At 39.8% G+C, this 27,699-nt stretch overlaps 2 protein-coding genes across 7 annotated transcripts in view; both read right to left on the bottom strand.

The window, feature by feature from the left end:
- The window catches only part of FCRL3 (Fc receptor like 3), a 42,447-nt gene extending 22,476 nt beyond the window's left edge, over positions 1–19,971 (bottom strand). For 4 of the 6 annotated variants that reach the window (XM_033414653.2, XM_033414654.2, XM_033414656.2 and 1 more), the window contains exons 1-2: positions 19,732–19,971; positions 530–696 (exon numbers count right to left, since the gene is read on the bottom strand). In XM_033414653.2, the coding sequence (XP_033270544.1) occupies positions 530–599 (70 nt within the window). In that variant the 5' untranslated portion in view covers positions 600–696; positions 19,732–19,971. Of the gene's footprint in view, positions 1–529; positions 2,115–19,731 lie in introns of those variants that run through there. The other 2 variants (XM_012538537.3, XM_049694421.1) reach the window with 2 other exon arrangements.
- A 3,271-nt stretch (positions 19,972–23,242) lies between these two features.
- Positions 23,243–27,376, bottom strand: LOC101271480 (Fc receptor-like protein 2). The gene is given in 7 exon segments (XM_033414671.1): positions 23,243–23,256; positions 25,121–25,325; positions 25,327–25,409; positions 25,852–25,980; positions 25,983–26,138; positions 26,967–27,155; positions 27,319–27,376. Coding segments are annotated over 7 exon segments (834 nt in total).
- Between the last annotated feature and the right edge of the window lie 323 nt (positions 27,377–27,699).

Below are 27,699 nucleotides of genomic sequence, written 5' to 3'. Positions count from 1 at the left end.
CTCTGAAAAACCAGTACCTACTTGGTTATTAATATCTAATGAACAAGATTTGTTTCACTTACAATTCTTTTAAACTTTGCTTAATTTGAGAGTCTATGGGGAAGGCAACATTTTTCTACTCTCCGCCTAAGGTGAGTATAATCAGTAATTGATACAGGATATAAAAAATTTGAACAAAGGGGCACGGACTGCTTGCATAATCATGTTTGTATATATAATTGCAACTAACCAATGGGACCAGAAATTGAAAGAGTGTAGTGACAAGAGCTTCTTTTGGAGATGTATAAAGATTTGGCTCTAGCATTTTCCACTGTGAATAGGAGATATTTCTATGTTCTTTGATAGTGGCACCAGCTTGGACATACAGAGGGGTCTTAGGGAATAGAGGAGATCAGATCTGAGTTTCTCTCAATATCAGCCTCCTGCCTCTGCCTTTCCTTCTGCAAATATTTCCTTCCCCTCCACACTGTGGCATTCGGTAATAGGGAAAGAACTGAAGACTGGAGAAGTCAGAGGAGGGTCTGCTCACCCACTAATGCAACAGGTGTGACCTCGGAGTAGCAATACCACTGATGTTGGCACATCACCACGGGCCTCATTTATGGGTACAGGCAGTGCTGGCTGGGAGGACCAATGCCCAGAGACCAGGAGGAACAGAGAAAAGGGAAAACTAACCTGATTGATCTCTTCCAGGAGCTGTGAGGGAGCCAAGATTTAAAGGTTAGCACAGAGTAAAGTTTTTCAAACCTTTTCACTTACGCAATTTGAGAAGTGTTCCAACAACCCAGCCACAACCACTTCTTCGGTTTTTCCTTCCCATTTCTTTGCCCCCATTCTATGATACCCATAGTCCCCAAACAAAGAAACAAAAAAGAATAGCCTATAGTTTATTGTATAAATATGAATGACTTGTACCCACAATCCTGACTTTTCTCTTTGCTATTTAATACATAGCAGCTTCATAGTTCATTCCCCCCTGTCTTCCCTAGTCTGAACTCAGCCATGTAGAGACAGAAAAGGCCTTGGAGAAATGGTTTCTCCTCCCCTCATTACTTGGGTACTGTTCCTCCTACTTTTTCAATCTCTGGCTAAATACTGGCTTAAAGTCTCAGGAAGCGGGGTCATATTTCTCAGTAGATCTTTCCTTACTCAACTGAATTTTGAAAAATATTGTTTATGTGAGGGATTTAGAAGGGGTTTGGTGGAAAGAAACATCCAAGCTTCCTATGAGATGAAAAAGAAATGGTTGAAGAATCACGTAATGTACTTGGTAATGTACTTGGTTTGCTCTGTTGGCTTTGGTTTTCCTGGGACCCAGCTCTGCTCATTCTTCATCTCTTGTGTAAAGAAAAAAGTGTTGCCTGCCATTCCAGTTCTACAATGATCAAGCTATTAGCCATTGTAGTTGCCCACAGACAGTGTACTCTGAGGAATTCAGGATGAAGAAAGACAGGAAACATTCTGGGCTTTGGATATATTGGCCCTTAGACAGTTAAGATGCATATCTAAGGGAAAGTTTCAAATGACCCCAGATTGTTGCATCTTCCCATACAGAGAAAAGCACTAAAATCGGTGAGATTTCTCTTCTTTGTGATTAGCAGTAATCTTTTGATGCTTGACTACATGTTTTACCAGCAAAAAGTTTATATATATCCTGGCTCCTCCCTTACCTCTTCAGAGCAGTTCCTCAGAGCTATCTGAGAGGCTGTCTTCTGGGCTATAGTCTTCAATAATTTCCCCAAATAAAACTTAACTCAGATTTCACATTGTGCAGTTTTCTTTCAGTCAATAGTTTCGGTGACCACAAAGGGACCCAGAGCAGACTTCACTCCTTTGCCTGAGGATCAGGAGCCTTGGTATCAGCAAGAGCCTCTTGTGCCCATTTGCCTCTTCCATGAGTTTAGACAAATTTGGGTGAGTCTCTCCTGGTTCTCGGATCTCACAATTATTATTATTATTATTTTGGTTTAAGGCCCATGTTCATCATGTCCTTTATTATATCATCCATGCATATTAAGACTACAAATGACTTTCAGCTACTTAAACATATAATCATGATATAATGTCCATGGCTTTATAGAGTCCCAGCATAATGTTTCATATATTCTTTTTTTTTAACATCTTTATTAGAGTATAATTGCTTTACAGTGGTGTGTTAGTTTCTGCTTTATAACAAAGTGAATCAGTTATACATATCCATATGTCCCCATATCTCTTCCCTCTTGCATCTCCCTCCCACCCTCCTTATCCCACCCCTCTAGGTGGTCACAAAGCACTGAGCTGATCTCCCTGTGCTATGCGGCTGCTTCCCACTAGCTATCTATTTTATGTTTGCTAGTGTATATATGTCCATGCCACTCTCTCACTTTGTCCCAGCTTACCCTTCCCCCTCCCCGTATCCTCACGTCCATTCTCTAGTAGGTCTGCATCTTTATTCCCGTCTTGCCCCTAAGTTCTTCTGACTATTTTTTTTCTTTTTTTTTTTAGATTCCATATATATGTGTTAGCATATGGTATTTGTTTTTCTCTTTCTGACTTACTTCACTCTGTATGACAGTCTCTAAGTCCACCCACCTCACTACAAATAACTCAGTTTTGTTCCTTTTTATGGCTGAGTAATATTCCATTGTATATATGTGCCACATCTTCTTTATCCATTCATCTGTTGATGGACACTTAGGTTGCTTCCATGCCCTGGCTATTGTAAATAGATCTGCAATGAACATTTTGGTACATGACTCTTTTTGAATTATGGTTTTCTCAGGGTATATGCCCAGTAGTGGGATTGCTGGGTCATATGGTAGTTCTATTTGTAGTTTTTTAAGGAACCTCCATACTGTTCTCCATAGTGGCTGTATCAATTTACATTCCCACCAACAGTGCAAGAGGGTTCCCTTTTCTCCACACCCTCTCCAGCATTTATTGTTTGTAGGATCTCCCAATTATTGGTTGATGATCCTGAGTTAGTTCTATTTTGTGGTGTATAATGGGATTTGTCTCCCCTCCCCCTGAGCCAGGAGATAGATGGGCCCCAGGTTAAACATTTACAACTGGCCTCCCATTTACATTTCATGAGGGAGGAAAACATGGGCTTCGGGCTGGACACTTACAGCTAGACTCCCATTTGCATTTCCTGGGACAGGAGATAGATGGCCTCCAGGTTAGACATTGAAAATCAGTCTCCTGTTTGCTCTCCGAAATGGAAGCAATGACAGAGACAGTGTAAATAGCCAGGTTTCATCTCCTGTGGACACCTTCAAAAGCTGAGGGGTGATCTGACAAGCCCAACCACACGCCGCCCGGGCTGGGAGTCTCCACTCTGTGTTCAGTTCTGTTCATGTGTACATGCGTGCAAGTGTGTTTGTGTGTGCATGTGTATGCATGTAGGGTGTGTACAGCTGAATAACAGGAGAGGATCTGCTGGGTTCCAGCATCCTGTGTGTCCCCCTCCCTGGCTGCCCTTGCTCAGGGCCACCTTAAGATAAAAGTCACGGCTGGAACAGAGAGGGGCTAAACCTTGTTTGAGTAAAGGGTCAAGAGGTCACATATTTCCCCTTCTTGGGGCAAGGGACACATTGCACATGGGCAGAAAGTCTCCTTGAGGGTCAAAAAGGAGGGCTCACCACCCCATAATATGTGATGCTAAGGCCACCCCATAGGCCTTTGGGCTGAAATCCAACTTGGAAAAAAGTTGCACACACATGTTGGGGAGGGTCCTAGGGCAGGTCAGGTGTGGAAAAAGAAGCCAGATAATTGGCCAAAGGTAAACAAAGACCAGGAAGAACTGCCCTATATAAACGACTTAACTGCCTCTTTATCGCTCTTCTTCTCCTTAGGGAGGATGCCCACACCCTTTCTCTCGGGGCGTGCATCTCTGCCTTGCTAAACAAACTGTTTCTCTGTTGTCTCCCACTTGTGCTATGTCTCTAATAATAAACTTTGTACCTGTTTTTACAGTTTTTACCTCCATGAGAAATGCATTTTTCACTGGGGGCAAGAGCCATGGGGTGTGGTGGCTATGATTCCTGGTTTTCATCCAGGCTACCCGGGTTCAATTCCTGGGCAGGGAATCATGCCACCACTCACTTCTGCCTCTCCAAAATCACCTCCACGACAGTTTAAAGATACTGGGGGAGCTTGGTTAAAAGATACAAGGATTTATTCAGTTGAAAGACACTGAGCCTCTGGTCTGGGTAAAATGAAGGGCATCAGAAAGCCAGCCTCCAACTAACACTCCAGCCATGTTTATGTACATATGGAATTTATACTTACAAATATTGAATACTTGTTTAATTGGGAATTAAAGGAAATCTTGCCCTAAAATGGCCAAGATAGGGTTCTTTTGACATTCTAAAAATGATTAGAAGAAAGCCAGCTTGATAAAACATCTTTTCAAAATTTTGAACTTAAAGGAACAAAAGCCCTTCTAGGAGGAACTTGCATTTCTCTCCCTGTGCTTTTGAGATGTAAATGTTATATCTGATCTTCTTAGGCATTTTATTCCGTGTTTCGAGAGCTTGGTCTTTGCCATCCAGAAGGTACACATATGGTGTACGTTTGGCAGCCAGCTGAATAGATTGGGATTCCAAGCAGTCATCTTGTCTGGCTATGCCAGCTCTCAGGAAAATTTGTTATAAGGAGTCCCAGCCCATAAGGGGCCTTGTCATCTCAACCTTTGTTGTGTCTATCTGCACAAAAAAGACCTTTAGTTTCTTAGACTATTATGGGGAGTAAACTTTCTGTATTTTAAGAAGGCTGCATTCTTTGCGCTGTCTTGCGGGGTTGCCTCCTGCGTCTTACTGGTTTGAGTTGCTATTAAGATACTATTCATCAATGGCCAGACATTGGATTCTTTAAATTGGAGAAACTTCTAAATTGCTAAATTTTTAGAGAGCTCTCATTTTAAACAGCTGTTTTATTGGTGCCTATGAAAATACCAAATTAAAACGTAGATGCAAAATATATATATATACATACATAAGTAAAACAGGTAACCTTAAAAACTCCCTTAGTTTAAGGGCTTCCCTGGTGGCGCAGTGGTTGAGAGTCCGCCTGCCGATGCAGGGAACGCGGGTTCGTGCCCCGGTCCGGGAAGATCCCACATGCCGCGGAGCGGCTGGGCCCGTGAGCCATGGCCGCTGAGCCTGCGCGCCCAGAGCCTGTGCTCCGCAACGGGAGAGGCCACAACAGTGAGAGGCCCGCGGACTGCAAAAAAAAAAAACAACAAAAAAACAAAAATACAAAACAAAAAAAAACCTCCCTTAGTTTAACACTAACAAATAAAAACTGTTTTAGGAAGCCTTATTTGTGGTTTCAGCTTCCCTTCAATGGTTCTTGTAGATGCTAATAAAAACATTAGCTTAATTAATGTTAATTAGGTTGATTAACAGGAGAATAAGAAGAAACTGAGGGGAAAGTCAAGAGACTTCTTCCCAACGAAGTGAAAAATTTAAAGGGACTTATCCCAACAGAATGGAAATCTTTAGATGATTATTAGGAAATGGGATAAATAAAATGGATTTTGATAGGATTAAAACAAGTTTTGACTACCTGGGGTTGGATAGACCAAAGGGACCCCCCAATTAGTCCCCCCAACATTAAAGTGCTCTCTATTAACCCCTATTTTGAAACAAAATTTAAAGGCTGGAAGAAAATTACACTGAGATACCTGACTAGCATTTACTTGGGACAACAGTGAGATCAATTAATGAAGTTAAGATTGACAAAAGGGCCTGTGTCCCTTGGCTTGACCCCTCACTGGGGACCCCAAAGCTTTTTATACAAAAATGGATAAAATGGCAAATCAAAACTACAATGAGATATCATCTCACACCAGTCAGAATGGCCATCATCAAAAAATCTAGAAACAATAAATGCTGGAGAGGGTGTGGAGAAAAGGGAACACTCTTGCACTGCTGGTGGGAATGTGAATTGGTTCAGCCACTATGGAGAACAGTATGGAGGTTCCTTAAAAAACTACAAATAGAACTACCATATGACCCAGCAATCCCACTACTGGGCATATACCCTGAGAAAACCGAAATTCAAAAAGAGTCATGTACCAAAATGTTCATTGCAGCTCTATTTACAATAGCCCGGAGATGGAAACAACCTAAGTGCCCATCAGCGGATGAATGGATAAAGAAGATGTGGCACATATATACAATGGAATATTACTCAGCCATAAAAAGAAATGAATTTGAGCTATTTGTAATGAGGTGGATAGACCTAGAGTCTGTCATACACAGTGAAGTAAGTCAGAAAGAAAAAGACAAATACCGTATGCTAACATATATATATGGAATTTAAGAAAAAAAAATATCATGAAGAACCTAGGGGTAAGGCAGGAATAATGATGCAGACCTCCTAGAGAACGGACTTGAGGTTATGGGGAGGGGGAAGGGTGAGCAGTGACGGGGCGAGAGAGAGTCATGGACATATACACACTAACAAACGTAGTAAGATAGATAGCTAGTGGGAAGCAGCCGCATGGCACAGGGATATTGGCTCGGTGCTTTGTGACAGCCTGGAGGGGTGGGATAGGGAGGGTGGGAGGGAGGGAGACGCAAGAGGGAAGAGATATGGGAACATATGTATATGTATAACTGATTCACTTTGTTATAAAGCAGAAACTAACACACCATTGTAAAGCAATTATACCCCAATAAAGATGTTAAAAAAAAAATGGATAAAATGGCCAGGGGATAAAAAGGAAAGTTTCTGGACTCCTTGTAAGACCAAGACTTGTTGATGGGGTCCTAATGGAGGCTTAAGTTAAAGGTACAAGAGTTATAAATTTGAAATAAAATCTTATAAAAACTGGTGTATTTGAATGGGATTTATATAAGATGGTTACATCTCTTTTGTCTAATTGTACTGTGGGATAGACATTACATCTCTATGAGGAATGCTTCCCCTGACTGGTATTATAAGACAGGGCATATAAATCTGTCCCTTAGGCAGTATTAATTAAACATACTAAAAGAAACCAATAGGGACTTCCCAGGTGGCACAGTGGTTAAGAATCCGCCTTCCAATGCAGGGGAAATGGGTTCGATCCCTGGTCAGGGAACTAGACCCCACATGCATGCTGCAACTAAGAGTTTGCATGCCACAACTAAAGAGCTGGAGAGCTGCAACTAAGACTCGGTGCAACCAAAATAAATAATTAATTTAATTAAAAGTTGATTTTTTAAAAAAAGAAAGAAACCAATATAGTTACCTGCGCCCACACAGTATAAAGTAAAAACTGGGCCCCAACATTCAGGGACTAATAAAAGCAATAATAAATATTTTTTGCCCCTAGGGTAAATTGCTCTGTTTAATTTGTGCATGCACAAAGAGGGTCTTTGTAGAATACCTTGTGCGTAAATTTTTGAAGGCATGATAAATTGAATCCCAAAGTTCTAGAACATAGAACTCTTGATTTCCAGTTTAGTGGAAAATCTTCTTGCTGATATTAAAAAAGCAAATGAAAGAAAATGTAATTGGGCAAATCAATCTTTTAATATCATTTAGGCAGCAGACCAGTTCTTTGGGGAATTAAAAGCAACTGTCTTTGTCTTGCCAATCTACAAATCAGAAATGTAAATACAGCCCACAGTGACCTGAGACTGAGCCTAATTAGCTCAATCAGGTTGAACCTGAAGCTGAAGAGGGAAAAAAGGAAAAAAGAGGCCTTTTATCAATAAAACTCAAACTGTTGGTGCTCTTGCCTTCTGAGATGGCCCACATTCTGTCTGTGGTGTGTGTTTCTCCCAGGGCCGTCTTGCCTTTTGAGACGCGAATAGCATTCTGCCTATGGAAAGTGTATCTCTCTAAATAAACTCAGCCATAAAAAGGAATGAAACTGGGTCATTTGTAGACACGTGGATGGACCTAGAGAGTGTCATACACAGTGAAGTAAGTGAAAAAGAGAAAAACAAATACCGTATATTAATGCATATATGTGGGATCTAGAAAAATTGTATAGATTATCTTATTTGCAAAGAAGAGAGACGTAGAGAACAAATGTATGGATACCAAGGGGGAAAGGGGTGGGGGTGGGAGGAATTGGGAGATTGGGATTGACACATATACACTACTGACGCTATGTATAAAATAGACAACTAATGAGAACATACTGTATAGCACAGGGACTCTACTTAATGCACTGTGGTGACCTAAATGGGAAGGAAATCCAAAAAAGAGGGGATATATGTATGTGTATAGCTGATTCACTTTGCTGTACAATAGAAACTAACACAACATTGTAAATCAACTATACTCCAATAAAAATTAATCAAAAAATTAAAAGTAAATAAATAAATCCACTTCTTACCTATCTAAAAAATAAATAAATAAATAAATAAAAACTAAACAAGGAACGAGGGGAAGATGGCGGAAGAGTAAGACGCGGAGATCACCTTCCTCCCCACAGATACACCAGAAATACATCTACATGTGGAACAACTCCTACAGAACACCTACTGAACGCTGGCAGAAGACCTCAGACCTCCCAAAAGGCAAGAAAGTCCCCACGTACCTGGGTAGGGCAAAAGAAAAAAGAATAAACAGAGACAAAAGGATAGGGACGGGACCTGCGCCCGTGGGAGGGAGCTGTGAGGGAGGAAAGGTTTCCACACACTAGGAAGCCCCTTCGCGGACGGAGACTGCGGGTGACAGAGGGGGAAAGCTTCGGGGCCGCGGAGGAGAGTGCAGCAACAGGGGTGCGAAGGGCAAAGCGGAGATTCCCACACAGAGGATCGGTGCCGACCAGCACTCATCAGCCCGAGAGGCTTGTCTGCTCACCCGCCGGGGCGGGCGGGGCTGCGAGCTGAGGCTCGGGCTTTGGTCGAAACGCAGAGAGAGGACTGGGGTTGGCGGTGTGAACACAGCCTGCAGGGGGTTAGTGCACCACGGCTAGCCGGGAGGGAGTCTGGGGAAAAGTCTGGACCTGCCGAAGAGGCAAGAAACGTTTCCTTCCCTCTTTGTTTCATGGTGCGTGAGGAGAGGGGATTAAGAGCGCTGCTTAAAGGAGCTCCAGAGACTGGCCCGGGCCTTGGCTAAAAGCGCGGAACCCAGAGACGGGCATGAAACGCTAACGCTGCTGCTGCCGCCACCAAGAAGCCTGTGTGCGAGCACAGGTCACTATCCACACCCCCCTTCTGGGGAGCCTGTGCAGCTCGCCACTGCCAGGGTCCCATGATCCAGGGACAACTTCCCCAGGAGAACGCACGGCGCGCCTCAGGCTGATGCAACGTCATGCCGGCCTCTGACGCCGCAGGCTCGCCCCGCACTCCGTGCCCCTCCCTTCCCCCGGCCTGAGTGAGCCAGAGCCCCCCAATCAGTGGCTCCTTTAACCCCGTCCTGTCTGAGCGAAAAACAGACGCCCTCAGGCGACCTACACACAGAGGCGGGGCCAAATCCAAAGCTGAGCCCCTGGGAGCTGTGAGAACAAAGAAGAGAAAGGGAAATCTCTCCCAGCAGCCTCAGAAGCAGCGGATTAAAGCTCCACAATCAACTGGATGTACCCTGCATCTGTGGAATACATGAATAGACAACGAATCATCTCAAATTGAGGAGGTGGACTTTGAGAGCAAAATTTATTATTTTTTCCCCTTTTCCTCTTTTGGTGAGTGTGTATGTGTATGCTTCTGTGTGAGATTTTCTCTGTATAGCTTTGCTTCCACCATTTGTCCTAAGGTTCTATCCGTCCTTTTTTTTTTTTCCTCTTCTTGTTTTTAAAAAAGAAAAATTTTTTTCTTAATAATTATTTTTTATTTTAATAACTTTATTTTATCTTACTTTATTTTATTTTATCTTCTTTCTTTCCTTCATTCCCTCCTTCCTTCTTTCCTCCTTCCCTCCCTTCCTCCTTTCTTTCTTTTTTCTTTCTTTCTTTCTTTCTTTCTTTCTTTCTTTCTTTCTTTCTTTCTTTCTTTTCTTTCTTCCTTTCTTTCTACTTTTTCTCCTTTTTATTCTGAGCTGTGTGGATGAAAGGCTCTTGATGCTGCAGCCAGGAGTCAGTGCTGTGCCTCAGAGGTGGGAGAGCTAACTTCAGGACACTAGTCCACAAGAGACCTCCAAGCTCCACAAAATATCAAACAGCAAAAATCTCCCAGAGATCTCCATCTCAACACCAGCACCCAGCTTCACTCAACAACCAGCAAGCTACAATGCTGGACACCCTATGCCAAACAACTAGCAAAACAGGAACACAACCTCACCCATTAGCAGAGAGACTGCCTAAAATCATAATAAGGCCACAGACACCCCAAAACACACCACCAGAAGTGGACCTGCCCACCAGAAAGACAAGATCTAACCTCATCCACCAGAACACAGGCATTAGTCCCCTCCACAAGGGAGCTTACACAACCCACTGAAGCAACCTTAGCCACTGGGGACAGACACCAAAAAAAACGGGAACTATGAACCTGTGGCCTACAAAAAGGAGACCCCAAACACAGTAAGATAAGCAAAATGAGAAGACAGAAAAACACACAGCAGATGAAGGAGCAAGATAAAAACCCACCAGACCTAACAAATGAAGAGGAAATAGGCAGTCTACCTGAAAAAGAATTCAGAATAATGTTAGTAAAGATGATCCAAAATCTTGGAAATAGAATGGACAAAATGCAAGAAACATTTAACAAGGACCAAGAAAAACTAAAGATGAAACAAACAATGATGAACAACACAATAAATGAAATGAAAAATACTCTAGATGGGATCAATAGCAGAATAACTGAGGCAGAAGAACAGGTAAATGGCCTGGAAGATAAAATAGTGGAAATAACTACTGCAGAGCAGAATAAAGAAAAAAGAATGAAAAGAACTGAGGACAGTCTCAGAGACCTCTGGGACAACAGTAAACACACCAACATTCGAATTATAGGGGCTCCAGAAGAAGAGGAGAAAAAGAAAGGGGCTGAGAAAATATTTGAAGAGATTATAGTTGAAAATTCCCTAATATGGAAAAGGAAATAGTTAATCAAATCCAGGAAGCACAGAGAATCCCATACAGGATAAATACGCCAAGACACATATTAATCAAACTGTCAAAAATTAAATACAAAGAAAACATATTAAAAGTAGCAAGGGAAAAGCAACAAAAAACACACAAGGGAATCCCCATAAGGTTAACAGCTGATCTTTCAGCAGAAACTCTGCAAGTCAGAAGGGACTGGCAGGACATATTTAAAGTGATGAAGTCGAAAAACCTGCAACCAAGATTACTCTACCCAGCAAAGATCTCATTCAGATTTGATGGAGAAATCAAAAGCTTTACAGACAAGCAAAAGCTGAGAGAGTTCAGCCCCACCAAACCAGCTTTGCAACAAATGAGAAAGAAACTTTTCTAGGCAAGAAACACAAGAGAAGGAAGACCTACAATAACAAACCCGAAACAATTAAGAAAATGGGAATAGGGACATACATATTGATAATTACCTTAAATGTAAATGCACTAAATGCTCCCACCAAAAGACACAGATTGGCTGAATGGATACAAAAACAAGACCCATATATATGCTGTCTACAAGAGACCCACTTCAGACCTAGAGACACATACAGACTGAAAGTAAGGGGATGGAAAAATATATTTCATACAAATGGAAACCAAAAGAAAGCTGGAGTAGCAATTCTCATATCAGACAAAATAGACTTTAAAATAAAGACTATTAGAAGAGACAAAGAAGGACACTACATAATGATCAAGGGATCAATCCAAGAAGAAGATATAACAATTGTAAATATTTATGCACCCAACATAGGAGCACCTCAATACATAAGGCAAATACTAACAGCCATAAAAGGGGAAATCGACAGGAACACATTCATAGTAGGGAACTTTAACACCCCACTTTCACCAATGAACAGATCATCCAAAATGAAAATAAATAAGGAAACACAAGCTTTAAATTATACATTATCCAAGATGGACTTAACTGATATTTATAGGACATTCCATCCAAAAACAACAGAATACACATTTTTCTCAAGTGCTAATGGAACATTCTCCAGGACTCATATCTTGGGTCACAAATCAAGCCTTGGTAAATTTAAGAAAATTGAAATTGTATCAAGTGTCTTTTCCGACCATAACACTATGAGACTAGATATCAATTACAGGAAAAGATCTGTAAAAAATACAAACACATGGAGGCTAAGCAATACACTACTTAATAACGAAGTGATCACTGAAGAAATCAAAGAGGAAATAAAAAACTACCTAGAAACAAATGACAATGGAGACACGACAACCAAAAACCTATGAGATGCAGCAAAAGCAGTTCTAAGAGGGAATTTTATAGCAATACAATCCTACCTTAAGAAACAGGAAACATCTAGAATAAACAACCTAACCTTGCACCTAAAGCAATTAGAGAAAGAAGGACAAAAAAAACCCCATAGTTAGCAGAAGGAAAGAAATCATAAAAATCAGATCAGAAATAAATGAAAAAGAAATGAAGGAAATGATAACAAAGATCAATAAAACTAAAAGCTGGTTCTTTGAGAAGATAAACAAAATTGATAAACCATTAGCCAGACTCATCAAGAAAAAAAGGGAGAAGACTCAAATCAATAGAATTAGAAATGAAAAAGGAGAAGTAACAACTGACACTGCAGAAATACAAAAGATCATGAGAGATTACTACAAGCAACTCTATGCCAATAAAATGGACAACCTGATAGAAATGGACAAATTCTTAGAAATGCACAACCTGCCAACCTGCCAGGAGGAAATAGAAAATATGAACAGACCAATCGCAAGCACTGAAATTGAAAGTGTGATTAAAAATCTTCCAACAGGGCTTCCCTGGTGGTGCAGTGGTTGGGAGTCCACCTGCTAATGCAGGGGATGCGGGTTCGTGCCCCAGTCTGGGAGGATCCCACATGCCGTGGAGCAGCTGGGCCCATGAGCCATGGCCACTGAGCCTGTGCGTCCAGAGCCTGTGCTCCACAGTGGGAGAGGCCACAACAGTGAGGCCCACATACCACACACACACAAAAAAATCTTCCAACAAACAAAAGCCCAGGACCAGATGGCTTCACAGGCGAATTTATCAAACACAGGCGAATTCTACAAACAAGAGCTAACATCTATCCTTCTCAAACTCCTAAAAAAAATAGCAGGGGGAGGAACACTACCAAACTCATTCTACGAGACCACCATCACCCTGATACCAAAACAAGACAAGGATGTCACAAAGAAAGAAAACTACAGGCCAATAGCACTGATAAACATAGATGCAAAAATCCTCAACAAAATACTAGCAAACAGAATCCAACAGCACATTAAAAGGATCATACACCATGATCAAGTGGGGTTTATTCCAGGAATGCAAGGATTCTTCAATATATGCAAATCAATCAACGTGATACACCATATTAGCTAATTGAAGGAGAAAAACCATACGATCATCTCAATAGATGCTAGAAAGCTTTTGACAAAATTCAACACCCATTTATGATAAAAACCCTGCAGAAAGTAGGCATAGAGGGAACTTTCCTCAACATAATAAAGGCCATATATGACATACACACAGCCAACATCATCCTCAATGGTGAAAAACTGAAAGCATTTCCACTAAGATCAGGAACAAGACAAGGTTGCCCACTCTCACCACTCTTATTCAACATAATTTTGGAAGTTTTAGCCACAGCAATCAGAGAAGAAAATGAAATAAAAGGAATCCAAATCGGAAAAGAAGTAAAACTGTCACTGTTTGCAGATGACATGATACTATACATAGAGAATCCTAAGGATTCTACCAGAAAACTGCTACAGCTAATCAATGAATTTGGTAAAGTAGCAGGATACAAATTTAATGCACAGAAATCTCTTGCATTCCTATACACTTATGATGAAAAATCTGCAAGTGAAATCAAGAAAACACTCCCATTTACCATTGCAACAAAAAGAATAAAATATCTAGGAATAAACCTACCTAAGGAGACAAAAGACCTGTATGCAGAAAATTATAAGACACTGATGAAAGAAATTAAAGATGATACCAATAGATGGAGAGATGTACCATGTTCTTGGATTGGAAAAATCAACATTGTGAAAATGACTCTACTACCCAAAGCAATCTCCAGATTCAATGCAATACCTATCAAACTACCACTGGCATTTTTCACAGAACTAGAACAAAAAATTTCACAATTTGTATGGAAACACAAAAGACCCTGAATAGCCAAAACAATCTTGAGAACGAAAAATGGAGCTGGAGGAATCAGGCTCCCAAACTTCAGACTATACTACAAAGCCACAGTAATCAAGACAGTATGGTACTGGCAAAAAACCAGAAAGATAGATCAATGGAACAGGATAGAAAACCCAGAGATAAACCCATGCACATATGGTCACTTTTTCTTTGATAAAGGTGGCAGGAATGTACAGTGGAGAAAGGACAGCCTCTTCAATAAGTGGTGCTGGGAAAACTGGACAGGTACATGTAAAAGTATGAGATTAGATCACTCCCTAACACCATATACAAAAATAAGCTCAAAATGGATTAAAGACCTAAATGTAAGGCCAGAAACTATCAAACTCTTAGAGGAAAACATAGGCAGAACACTCTATGACATAAATCACAGCAAGATGCTTTTTGACCCACCTCCTAAAGAAATGGAAATAAAAACAAAAATAAACAAATGGGACCTAATGAAACTTCAAAGCTTTTGCACAGCAAAGGAAACCACAAACAAGACCAAAAGACACCCCTCAGAATGGGAGAGAATATTTGCAAATGAAGCAACTGACAATGGATTAATCTCCAAAATATATAAGCAGGTCATGTAGCTCAATAACAAAAAAACAAACAACCCAATCCCAAAATGGGCAGAAGACCTAAATAGACATTTCTCCAAAGAAGATATACAGATTGCCAACAAACACATGAAAGAATGCTCAACATCATTAATCATTAGAGAAATGCAAATCAAAACTGCAATGAGATATCATCTCACACCAGTCAGAATGGCAATCATCAAAAACATCTAGAAACAATAAATGCTGGAGAGGGTGTGGGGAAAAGGGAACACTCTTGCACTGCTGGTGGGAATATGAATTGGTACAGCCACTATGGAGTACAGTAGGGAGGTTCCTTAAAAAAATACAAATAGAAGTACCATATGACCCAGCAATCCCACTACTGGGCATATACCCTGAGAAAACCATAATTCAAAAGGAGTCATGTACCAAAATGTTCATTGCAGCTCTATTTTCAATAGCCTGGAGATGGAAACAACCTAAATATCCATCATCGGATGAATGGATAAAGAAGATGTGGCACATATATACAATGGAATATTACTCAGCCATAAAAAGAAATGAATTTGAGCTATTTGTAATGAGGTGGATAGACCTAGAGTCTGTCATACACAGTGAAGTAAGTCAGAGAGAGAAAGACAAATACCGTATGCTAACACATATATATGGAATTTAAGGAAAAAATGTCATGAAGAACCTAGGGGTAAGACTGGAATAAAGACACAGACCTACTAGAGAATGGACTTGAGGATATGGGGAGGGGGAAGGGTAAGATGTGACAAAGTGAGAGAGTGTCATGGACATATATACACTAGCAAATGTAAAATAGATAGCTAGTGGGAAGCAGCCGCATAGCAGAGGGAGATCAGCTTGGTGCTTTGTGACCACCTAGAGGGGTGGGATAGGGAGGGTGGGAGGGAGGTAGATGCAAGAGGGAAGAGATATGGGAACATATGGATATGTATAACTGATTCACTTTGTTATAAAGCAGAAACTAACACACCATTGTAAAGCAATTATACTCCAATAAAGATGTAAAAAAAAAAAAAAAAACTAAACAAAACAAAAGCAAACAAACTCAAACTGCTTGAAAGCCTCCCTCACCCAAAATCGAATTAATGGCCTCCTTAAGGATGTATCAAGGACAGATACAAATCTCAAAGTCTTTTCTGCAAATAGTAAAAAGCCTTAATTATCTGAGCAAATAAATTTAACTTACACCAACTGTCATTTATAAATTAGTAAGTTTATATTGTAATACCTGATTCATGACTCAGATTTAAAATGAAGTTATGAGATCTCTAGTTATGTCTGTTTATACATCTGTGTGTACATTATACATATGATACATCTTTACCTTCAGATAGTATTATCAAAATTAAATTTATAGAAGAGCTCTATCTAATTGACTTAAAAGTAGCATTTACAAATTAAATATTTTTAAATGTAGTAGAAACTAACCCAAATGAATTTCAAGTTCACATGATCTGGGAAATATTCAATATTAAATTAATATTCAGTATTAAAGTTCAAGTTTGTTGGTTTAATTAATACAGATATGTCTTACTTTTTATTACACTTAGCTTTACTAAAAGTCAAATAAGGTCATATTATCTCTATTATAAAATTTATCAGTGAGAAAAATAGCTTGGGATGGTGGCTGACTTGGTGTCATGTCTCAAAGTTTTCATGGATAATCTAAACATAATTGTTGAGAACAAATGAATTAAATAGATATAAATGGGGTAAGAGCTTTTAGGCGAACCCTTGAAGAATAATTATGTTTTATGGTATATCTACTTAAAAATAGTTTCTCTAGATTTTTGGTAACTTGAAACTTTAGAATTTTGGTAAGTGAATTTAAATGATGGAAATTTATTAAATACCTAGACCATTTCCAAATAAAATAAGATACTGAAATATTAATTACTGAATATATGCTTCATTTTGCAGAGAAACTAAAGATATTTCGGACTATTAATGAAAATGTTTGGTGCCACACTAAAAAATAGTCTATAAAAAAGCACATATTTTTAGAAATCATAAATAATATTTGTAAGTTTGCCAATCTACAGAATGCTAATGTGAAAGACAGTGCATCGTTGCTTACTTCTTAGCTTTTACTAGAAATTATAGTACTTAAACATTAAGAATTCTAATTAATATACATAATTAAAACTACTAAAACTAATAAGGGTAACAACTTTGCATGAAAGGAAAAGGACATAAAGAATGAACATTTTGTTATGGGAAAAGAGAGTCATTTTGTTCCGGAGAGAAAAAAAGGAAGAAAAAGCACTGGACTAAATCTGAAAGTAAAAAAGACAGTTATAGAAAGTTTGTGGGAAAGGAACCCTGAGAAAAGAGTTTTGTGCATGGTCAGGACTGGCTAGAATTAAAATAAAATTTAATTGAGTAAATAAGTTTAAATATTAAAAGTAAGCTGGTACAAAACTAGAATTTGGTTTTCTCTCCAAGTTTAGAGAACAAAGTTTTCTTGGAATATTGATCTGCTTTTGATAACAGATTGTAACGTTTCTTTACCTTTTAAATAATTTGTTGTAGCTTTCTGTATTTGCCTTTAAAATCTTTAATGTCACGTTGGTTGAGTGAATAAGTATTGTTTCACACTGACCTATGATCCTATTTGACCAAGTGTTTTAAAAACGTTTTGAGGGCTTCCCTTCCCTGGTGGCGCAGTGGTTGAGAGTCCGTCTGCCAATGCAGGGGACACGGGTTCGTGCCCCGGTCCGGGAGGATCCCACATGACGTGGAGTGGCTGGGCCCGTGAGCCATGGCCGCTGGGCCGGTGCGTCTGGAGCCTGTGCTCCGCAATGGGAGAGACCACAGCAGTGAGAGGACCGCATACCGCAAAAAAAAAAAAAACCTTTTGATATCTTTGACAAACTTCCCAAGTCAAATTCCAAATGAATTCTCTTGACTTCTAGCTAACTTTGTGATGCTTCAAAGGGCCACTGAAACATCCCAAAGAGAGATATTAAACTGATTAGGGTTGTTGAGTATGTTAAATTACATGGGAAATATTGTCAAATAAGTTGTGATAAACTTTCTTAGGCTATATTATATGGGTATATGTCATTAATATAGAGCTTCTAAAAATTATATGAAATTCCTAAAAATCCGATATGTCCTGGTATAGTGTTATTAGTCATAATTCTAATTATTATCTTAAAATGTTGTATGTCACAGAATGTTGTATATTCTTTGTCAGTTATGTTGTAATCAGATATTTAACCATGCCATTTAAAATCTTTTGTCTTTTATATACAGTCATTGTTTTATGCTTTTACAAAATCAAGATCTTCAAGATTCACAGAAAGGACTTTTTGACAAATAAGGTTTCTGATGACTTGTAGATCATACCACTGAACTGGGTAAGAAATTACAAAACTCTAATGGAAAACCTGATGACTTCATCCAGATCAGCAGGAATCAATTACATGGGACTGAATGAACTAATAAACACAATTTGTATTTTATAACTTTTTTCTGAAATATTACTGACTTTTAATATTTATTTTCCAGAAAACCTTTCCTCTTACACTATGACCTACAAAAAAGTGATAAAGTATACCTTTGTAAACAAAGATGAAATATTTAGCTTTTTCTCTCTACCTGATCCCTCCGGAATCTGGCTTTTCCAGCTGGCTCCCCTCTGGACTTTATAACTTATTGCAATCCAGATTACAACTAGTTATACTCATCATTATTTTAATCTGTTCTCTCTTTGTTGTTTTCAAACTATGCTTTTTGTCTCTCTCTGCTCCACTCTGAGCTATATTACTTATATTCTGTCTATTTTGTAATATTATTGTTTCTTAAATTACCTGATGTGTAACCAGGCCTCCAACAAAATTAATGATGGCTAAAAGTCTTGAGGCAATGATCACATATATAACTCTATACAGAATAATTGTAATAGTGCAACTCTAGATATGGGAAGAAGTAACAAGGGAAAAACATTTCCTGGATCATAATAGACTAGTAAGACAGATGATCCAGAGAATTTTTGGTTATTAACAGGGCCTAATCCAGATATAGCACATGAATGGCCTATCACTGAGATCTTCGCCTTACTTAGGAATAAGTGTTCTTAGCGCCACGGGACAAATAGGTCATGAAATGCCTCCCAAACCTTGGTCAAATTTATGACCAACAAAGGGCACTGTAAAGAAAAAAATGTTGCCTGCCATTCCAGTTCTATAAGGATCAAGCCATTAGCCACTGCAGTTGCCCACAAACAGTGAGCTCCAAGGGGAATTCAGGATAGAGAAAAACAAGAAACATTCTGTGTTTTGGATATACTGGTCCTTAAATAGTTAAGATGTATATCTAAGGGAAATTTTTATTTTTTGTGGTATGCAGGCCTCTCACTGTTGTGGCCTCTCCCGTTGCGCAGCACAGGCTCCAGACGCGCAGGCTCAGCGGCCATGGCTCACGGGCCCAGCCACTCCACGGCATGTGGGATCTTCCTGGACTGGGGCACAAACCCGTGTCCCCTGCATCAGCAGGCGGACTCTCAACCACTGCACCACCAGGGAAGCCCCTAAGGGAAATTTTTAAATAACCCCAGATTCTTACATCTTCCCATACAGAGAAAAGCACTAAAATCATTAAGTTGAGATTTCTCTTCTTTGTGATTAGCACTAATCTTTTGATGCTTGACTACATGTTTTTCCAGCAAAAAGTTTGTATATATCCTGGCTCCTCCCTTACCTCTTCAGAGCAGTTCCTCAGAGCTATCTGAGAGGCTGTCTTCTGGGCGATAGTCCTCAGTAAGTTTCTTAATAAAACTTAATTCTCAGCTTTTATGTTGTGCATTTTTCTTTCATTTGACACTTGCTATCTGTCTCTGAACCCCAAGTGGAAGCAGAGACAGAAGCTCCTTGGTCTTCCCTGGATGACATTAGGAGCTGAGGCCCCTGTCCCAGTCCAACCCATCTACTCACCCAGGATCAGCAGTAACAGCCACAGAAACATGGGGATGTGGCCTGGTTGAGGGCAGGGAAAGTCTGTCTCACCATAAGCCAGGCTTCTTTCTCATCCACGAAAGAGGACAGAAGGGAGGTACTCAGATGAGATCTGCAAGAGTTAGAAAAGGGGAAGTAAAAGAATTATATCTTGCTTTGGGTTCTGAAAAATTAACACAACTACCTTCCTAAATGTTGTTTGTATTTCAACCCCGGCAGTTGTGCAGTTTTAGACGTTGACAGTTATCTTCTAGCAGCTCAACTCTCTCTGGAGAAATGTCTCCAAGGCTGTGCTGGGTTCTCTGAAATGCCACACTATAGATTTGCTAGTATTCAAATAACTTTTTTTCATTTTTCAAATGGAAAAACTCTTCCATTACCTTGAATTCATACAACATCTGGTTCTGCATAAGGCTCCTAATATAGACATACCTGGTGACTGTGGTGTCCTGCTATGTTTTATGGTGTAAGTCACAAAAAGTCAAAGGGTCAAAGCAGACACGAAAGCCTTTTGACTTTACATAAACTGGCACAAAGTTGTTGAGGAGGAAAAATTTTTTAAAATTCACCAACTACAAAAGGAGCTGCCCCTAAATTCCTCCCAGATCTGTGCAAATTAGGAGATAAAAGAACAAGCATTAGGTAGGAAACTGTTTTGTGCCCCATCTCAGCCTGTAACCAGTGCTGTGCCTGGACAGGCCCTTGTGATTCTTATTATGATTGCAAGACACCCTCAGCAATAACCACGAAGAAACTTTGGAAAAAAAAAGTTTATTACTCATAGGTCCTGGAAAGCTTTTATTGGGGTGGAGGGTGGGGCTTAGTGTTTTGAGGGCTCACTCTTTATTGGTGAATTTAAAATATAAAAGCCAGAAGTTAAAGCACAGGAAGAGAAAAAAACAAGAGGCCCAAATGGTCAGTTATCAAAATCAACCAATATCCCTAAAACAAAGGAGCCTGGGGGGCAAAGGAGGGCGGTGGGGTGGGCTTTGGTGCTGCCTTTTATCTAGTGGCTGGCAATGTGTTTATTCAAAGTAGCTCTTTGAAGTGGATGCCTCAGCAATCAAAGTTTAAGTCGGGCACTTGCATTATGAAAGAAAGAACAACTGTTAGGGCCCATACTACAGAACCTCTGTTTTTAAAGCCAGAGCCTTTATCAGAGAGGCCTTCCCTGGCCTTGCAATCAAAGAGGTCTCACCTGATTATTTTCTGTTTCAAGCTCCTGTATGCTTGTTTTTCATAGCATTTTATCATTATTTGTAATTATTTCCTCTATTTTCTTGTTTGTTTTTATGTCTTCTCCTCAGCTATCATTCAAGGGCCCATGTTTAGCTTACCCATTGTTGTATCCCTTGTACCTCTACCAATTTTCTCTTGCAGGGAGGCATTAAATAAGTGTTTTTTGAGAAACTATGAAAAACTCTGGACCAGGGTTTCTTGACATTTATTTCATTAGCACTTCCCTAAGGGGCCTTTTCAGATTTTTTTTTCTATCCACCCCCCTCCTCTATGAAACATTAATAGCACAGATACGCTGTATGTATATATATACATAAAAAGTAAGATTTTTTTTTCACCTCCACAAGGATCAATTTTTGCTGCTTTGAGGGTGATATCACCTCTGTTGGGAATGCATGCTCGAGACATAGAGACAGACCATTCTCAGCAATCTAACTACCAGGATAGAAAGTTATGACCATTCAAAGACATCTTTGTATTAGAAACAGAAACCTCTGATCAAGTTTCCCTTCTTTGTGGATGCTATCCTGAGGCTATAATGGAAAGAAGTCCTCTCCTTTAACCAGATGGCATTCTTTTCTTCCCCCCCATGACAGTTACCAAATTTTGTTTTTCTGTATGCATTTACGTGGTTATGATGTTCCTTTCTCTCCTTAGACTGTAGTATCACAGGGCTGAAAAGAGTCTGGTGTGTTCTCCATCACGTTTTCTTTCTTTTCTTCCTTCCTCCCATCCCTTATTTCCTCCTACACTCCTTCCTCCCTTCCTCTCTTTTTTTGTTGTAGAAAGAACAGTTAACATGATATCTATTTTCTTAACAAATTTTTCATTATACATTATTGTTGACTATAGATACAATGTTGTACAGCAGCGCTCTAAAGCTTAACTTAATCTTGCGTAACTGAAACTTCATGCCAGTTGACTAGTAACCCCTCAGTTCCTCCTCCTGTCAACCACAGTTCCACTCTGATACTATGAATTTGATTATTTTAGATAGCTCATGTAAGTGGAATAATGCAATGTTTGTTTTTCTGTGACTGGCCTATGTCACAACATAATTGTCCTCATGTTTCACCCATGTTGTCACAAGTTGAAGAATTTCCTTCCTTTTTTAAGGCTGAGTAGTTTTTCATTGTATGTACATATAACAGGGAAGAGCCAATCCTGTCTCCATGTTGGATCTGTTTCTTTACTTTAACCTTTGCTTCCTGTTGCTTTTGTTCACTAAAAGAACACTGTGTATACATAATGGCCTGCCTTCGGGAACCCTGCCCCTCTGCCTGAATGTTAAACCAAAGTACCTTTGTTTAGGGAAGCAACCTGACCCTGTCCGCCTGGGAACAGCTGCAAGAAAGAAGAAATTAGCATGTCCCCTCTCCGAGGCTGGCCATTCCAGGAGATATTTGCAAGACTTATGGCCTTTTTATTTTACTTCCTCACCTCCTCCCACCCTCTGTTCTATGAAAGAAACTGACATCCAGACCCCCATAAGATGGTTTTTTTTTAGACACTAGTCTGCCATTTTCTCTGTCTGCCAGGTTTCCAAATAAAGTCATTATTCTTTGCCTCAACACCTTGTCTCCTGATTTATTGGCCTGTCATCCAGCGAAAAGAGGGAACTTGGACTCAGTAACATGTATACCATGCTTTCTTTATCCATATATCTATTGATGGACAGTGAGGTTTCTTCCACATCATGGTTATTGCGCATAGTGCTTTAATGAACATAGCAGTGCTAATATCTGTTCAAGATCCTGATTTCAATTATTTTGGATGAATACACAGAACTGGGATTGGTGGATCATACAATAGTTCTATCTTTAATTTTTGTTAGAAACTTTATACTGTTTAATATAGATGCTGTATCTTACAGATTATGATGCCTTACTAAAATTGGTGAAACTTATAAGAGGAAAATAAAGTGAGGAGGTGCAACAAAGTCAGGTTTAAGCCTCTGCAGTCAGGGAAATATGGATTCTGGTCTTAGCTCTACCCTCTACTGACTGTATGAACATGGCAAACTACTTCCCCAAGATTGTTAACCATGGACAATATCACACACTTAAAACATACTTTTTTTTAATAATTCCAGATAATATGTGTAAGTTTTCCATACATAATAGACCCAATAATTAGTCATTGGTAACATTTTTTGGCTAGTAGAATATTAGTAGGGATCAGTATGATATATCATTTGGAGGTATTCTCTAAGTTTTGGGTCTTAAAAATTGTATATTACAAAGAGATAAAGTTATGCTGAAAAGGCTAAAAACATAACACCTTTATGAAAGTGTTGGTTATAAAAGGTGGATGCATTTACACTTCCAGTAATGATGGAAGAAGAAACTGAACTAACCTTTCTTTTGAGGATCACTAGAAATGCTGGGCGAAATTCTTTTAAAAGTCTCTTTCAAGGTACTGAAGAGATAATAAGACAGCGAAGAATTCTGAGACACGATTAGAGAAGAAAGGAGCTCAGGGAGAAAAACCTGGCTTCTGAAACCACTTGTTTAAAAGGGCACTTGCCAAGTCCAGAAAGGGCAGCAGGGAGGCTTGTGCTTTAGCCCAGTCCTGTGGGGTTGGGAGACATGGACTGGTATTCATGCTGGTGTGTGTGGAAGTGTTTAAAATATGATTGTAAAATTAAAAAGAATAAAATACTGCCATTTGCAGCAACATGAATGGATCTAGAGAATACTTAGCTTAGTGAAACAAGTCAGGCAGAGAAAGACAAATACTATATGATATCAGTTACATGTAAGCAATCTAAAAAATAATACAAATATACAAAACAGAAACAGACTCACAGGCATAGAAATCAAACTTATGGTTACCAAAGAGGATACAGAGAGAGGTAGGGAGGGATAAATTAGAAGTATGGGATTAACATATACAAACTATGATACATAAAATAGATAAGCAACAAGAGTTTACTGTATAGCATAGGGAATTATATTCAATATCTTGTAATAACTTATAATGGAATATGATCTGCAAAATAAAAAAAAAAAACCAGAAGCAGAACCAAATCACTGTGCTGTATACCTGAAACTAATGCAATATCATAAATCAGCTATACTTCAATAAAAAATATATATATGGCTGTAAAGTTTTTGACAGTTCCTCAATTTAGAGGTGGAGTCTATACTCCCTCCCCTTGTATCTGGAGAAGTTTGTTAGGTGCTAAGACCCAATAAAACTGTGGTGGAAGTGATACTGTAATTTTTGAATTAGTTGATGAGATGTTATAGATTTACTATCACATTTTTTTTTGAAGCTTAAGCCAACATATAAAAAGTCTGACTATCCTAAGGCCACCATGTTATGAGGAAGTCCAGACCACATTGAAGGGTCATACATACACACTCTAATTGACTGTCCAGGTTGAGGTCCCAACCTATAGCCAGCATCAACCACCAGACATGCAGGTGAAGATGGCCCCTTATGATCCATATAATAGATCCAAGAATTCAAAAAGGAGTCACTGTTCTTGTCATGAGTTGGGTAACTGAGAAGAAATGGATAAATAAAAGATAAAATATTATACTAAGTTGTTTTCATTTATTTAAATAAAACTCTTAATTATATTTTACTCCATTGCATATAAACTAATTTTGTCTATTGAAAATTATTAAATTACATTTAATAATTGGACTTTTTATTTAAAAGTCAAGCATGGAGGAATGTGCTAATGGTTTTAGTCTCAAGTGACTACACACAGGGAAAAATGACAAATTGTAAAATTAGTAATATGGCAACGTTGCCCACTACATGGAGCCTTAGAAAATTGTGAAGCATGAAAATAAGTGATCAGATTTTTGAAGGTTTTCATTTTTCTCTCTTTTTTTTTCAAATCCAATCTATAGCAGTAATGGGTCCTGGAATCCTTGCCAATACTATGCAGAAACAGTAAATATAAATTCATGTAAATTTAAGCATAGTGTGTACTTTTCAGGTTAGTGTGGAGAGAAGAAAAGCAGTCAGGCATTGAGGGAGCTCACCTTCTCCAACTCCCCCCATAGAGCAGACATCACCTAGACCTCCACCTATTTTCTGAAACCCAAGTATGGTACCAATAAAAAGCCATTGACTATAATACTACTCCTGTATCCAGGGACCATCAACCCACCTGAGATGGAGAGTGGCACCAGTTCACAGAACTGGGCCCCCAGGCCATTGTCAGCCTCACAGGAGTAGCTTCCAGAATGCCCTGCAGTTAGAGAGAGGTTGAAGGATGCTCCTTCTCCAGAGGGCACTGAACTGCTACCCAGGTTGATGTCCTCATGATAAAACCGGTACAGGATTGGGGTGGGGGATGTAGGGGCAGCTCCAAGCCTCACAGCAAAGCTCTACCATATCCACCATGACAGCCTGGGTCCTGGGACCCCTGAGGGTGAGGACAGGACAAGATGTTGGAACTAACAGACCCAAAGGGGGCTATCAGAGAGGATTTGTGATGCTGCATTAGACTCATGAATTCCCATACCAGGATCTCAGCATCGGGCCTGGATCTTGGTCATTGTGTATTCCTTCCATTCCTGTATCCCCATTAGAGCAATCAGAGGTTGTTTTTTCAAAGTGTCTTTAGAAATTTGGGGAAATATCAATTCTGGGTAATTGTCTAGAGACATGATCATTTGTCGTTCTCATCTTATTTACTTCTAATGCCAACCCAACCACCTTTGTGTTTTCTGCTATGAAAAAAGAAGATATCAGCAGTTTAACTTGTGAAGGTAACCCATCCTCAAGTTGTTGGTGGTTCTCCACATCACTGATCACTGGGATCTCCTGGAATTTCCTCATGACTTCTGGCTCTTTGTTTGGGGATTTCTGTCTGAGATGAATGGGAGTGAAATTTAATTCTCACAGAAATATTCACCACCTTGTTCTGGATGGGATTGTGGCCATTGTCAGCTCTATAGTAATATTGGCCAGCATTGTACTCCTTCACAGCTGGGATCTCCAGGTCTGCTGACAGGAAATGCTGGGCTTCTGTCCCAGACTGGTTCCTGTGGTCTCTCTGTGCTAGGAAAATGTGATGTCTCCTGTGCCCTCAGCCACTGAGCAGAGTAGGGTGAGATCCCCTCCTTCAGTCTCTTGTCCCCCAGGGACCTGGGTATCTAAGCTTACATTAGAGCCCAGGACTTCTAGCTGAATAGAAGATGACATATAAGAACCCTGACTATGAAAGACTCTGGGAACAGAAGGTAGACTTATTTCAGACTCTAATACAAGGAGTGGGAATATGGGTATTGCTTATGTAACATATTACAAGTATACAATGGTAAGGAATCCATGGTAATTATCCTTGAAGAATGTGGATGCAGATACTTTCAGGTCCTAACCCAGATCTGGGCTAATTTCATGGGTAGCGATCATTAAAGAATCATGATGAATCATCCACTACATGAGAGAAGAAACATTTTTTTTGGATGAGTCACTGTGCAGACACATACCTTTTGCATAGAATTAAGAAGTTTACTGGTAGCATCAGTCTACCTCGAAAAAGGCACTGTTCCTAATAATGTCAATAAAAATTCCTCCACTATTCCCAATTTCAAGGATCAGCACAAATTGTCACCCTCTCCTCTGACCACTCCAGTTCACTTTGATTTCTGCTCTTCTGACTCTTCATTTTAGCCCCATATGTGTTGCAATCCAGCATGTGGAGACATTTGGAGAGCAGGAGCCTTGTCTTTTAAAGTTCCCAACCCTCTACTAAATGCCAATGCACACAGTTGGTGATCAATGAAGATTTGATTGATGATATTACTTTAATAAGAAGAGAAAGATTATAAGGAGCTTAGTCCATTTGTTATTCTTATGAAATGCCAAGAGCAATTTGGAGAGTTTCTCTAGTCCAGCTCCTACTTTCCACAAGGACAGAAGTTGAACAAAGAAACAAAAGACTAGCCATCCATGCTGAAGCTACAGTGTTCATGTTTTTCCCCATGCTCAGCCCCACTGATACTTATTCTGCCCGTGAATTTAAGATTGGAGGCTCCAGTTTCTGACACTGTGAGTCACTGTCTCTGCATGACACCAGTAAGACCCTGAGTCTTCACTCCCCATGGTGGGGAACTAGAGCTCTGGGGAGCTGCTCTAGCCTAACCCCAGGGTCCTGCTATCCCTGAAGAAGCAAACTGGAGCTGGGCATCTGAGCTCTGTGGAGAGGGATGGGTCTTTCAAGAGAGATCACGGTCACTGGGCCCTCCTCAATGGGCCCAGAAGAGCTGACTGTCAGCCCAGGACATGGAAACAGCTCTGGAGAGAAGGATCACAACAGTTTTCAGAGCAGTAAGATTTACAGTTCCTGCTGAAAAGTACCTGGTGAGAAACAACCCCAGCAAACAGGGCATTCAGAACCAGACATGCCACGTACCATGTCTCCCTTACATGGTCAAACCACAAGCACTCCAGTTCATGTTTGGTGTATGGGTAGCTTTCCCCTATGAAGTACCCACCTGCTCTGCTACCACTGTCTCCTATCCACCCCAGCTCCCACAGGAGTGGCAGTTTTACTTAAGACTTCAATCCTTACTACTCTTTACTATTTCTGTTTTTAGAGTTTTCTTCCAGTAACAGTACAGTAATATTTACCACTGTCACTCAAAATGCATTTTGGATAGGAAAGCTTGAGACTTCATCTGTAAAAACAATAATGCTTTTCTATCTTTGTAATAAGTCACTGTCTTTATTTTCTAAGCC

The sequence above is a fragment of the Orcinus orca genome, chromosome 1 (genome assembly GCF_937001465.1).
Source record: "Orcinus orca chromosome 1, mOrcOrc1.1, whole genome shotgun sequence".
Classification (NCBI taxonomy): Eukaryota; Metazoa; Chordata; class Mammalia; order Artiodactyla; family Delphinidae; genus Orcinus; species Orcinus orca.
This window is presented reverse-complemented; position numbering and strand designations above follow the sequence as displayed.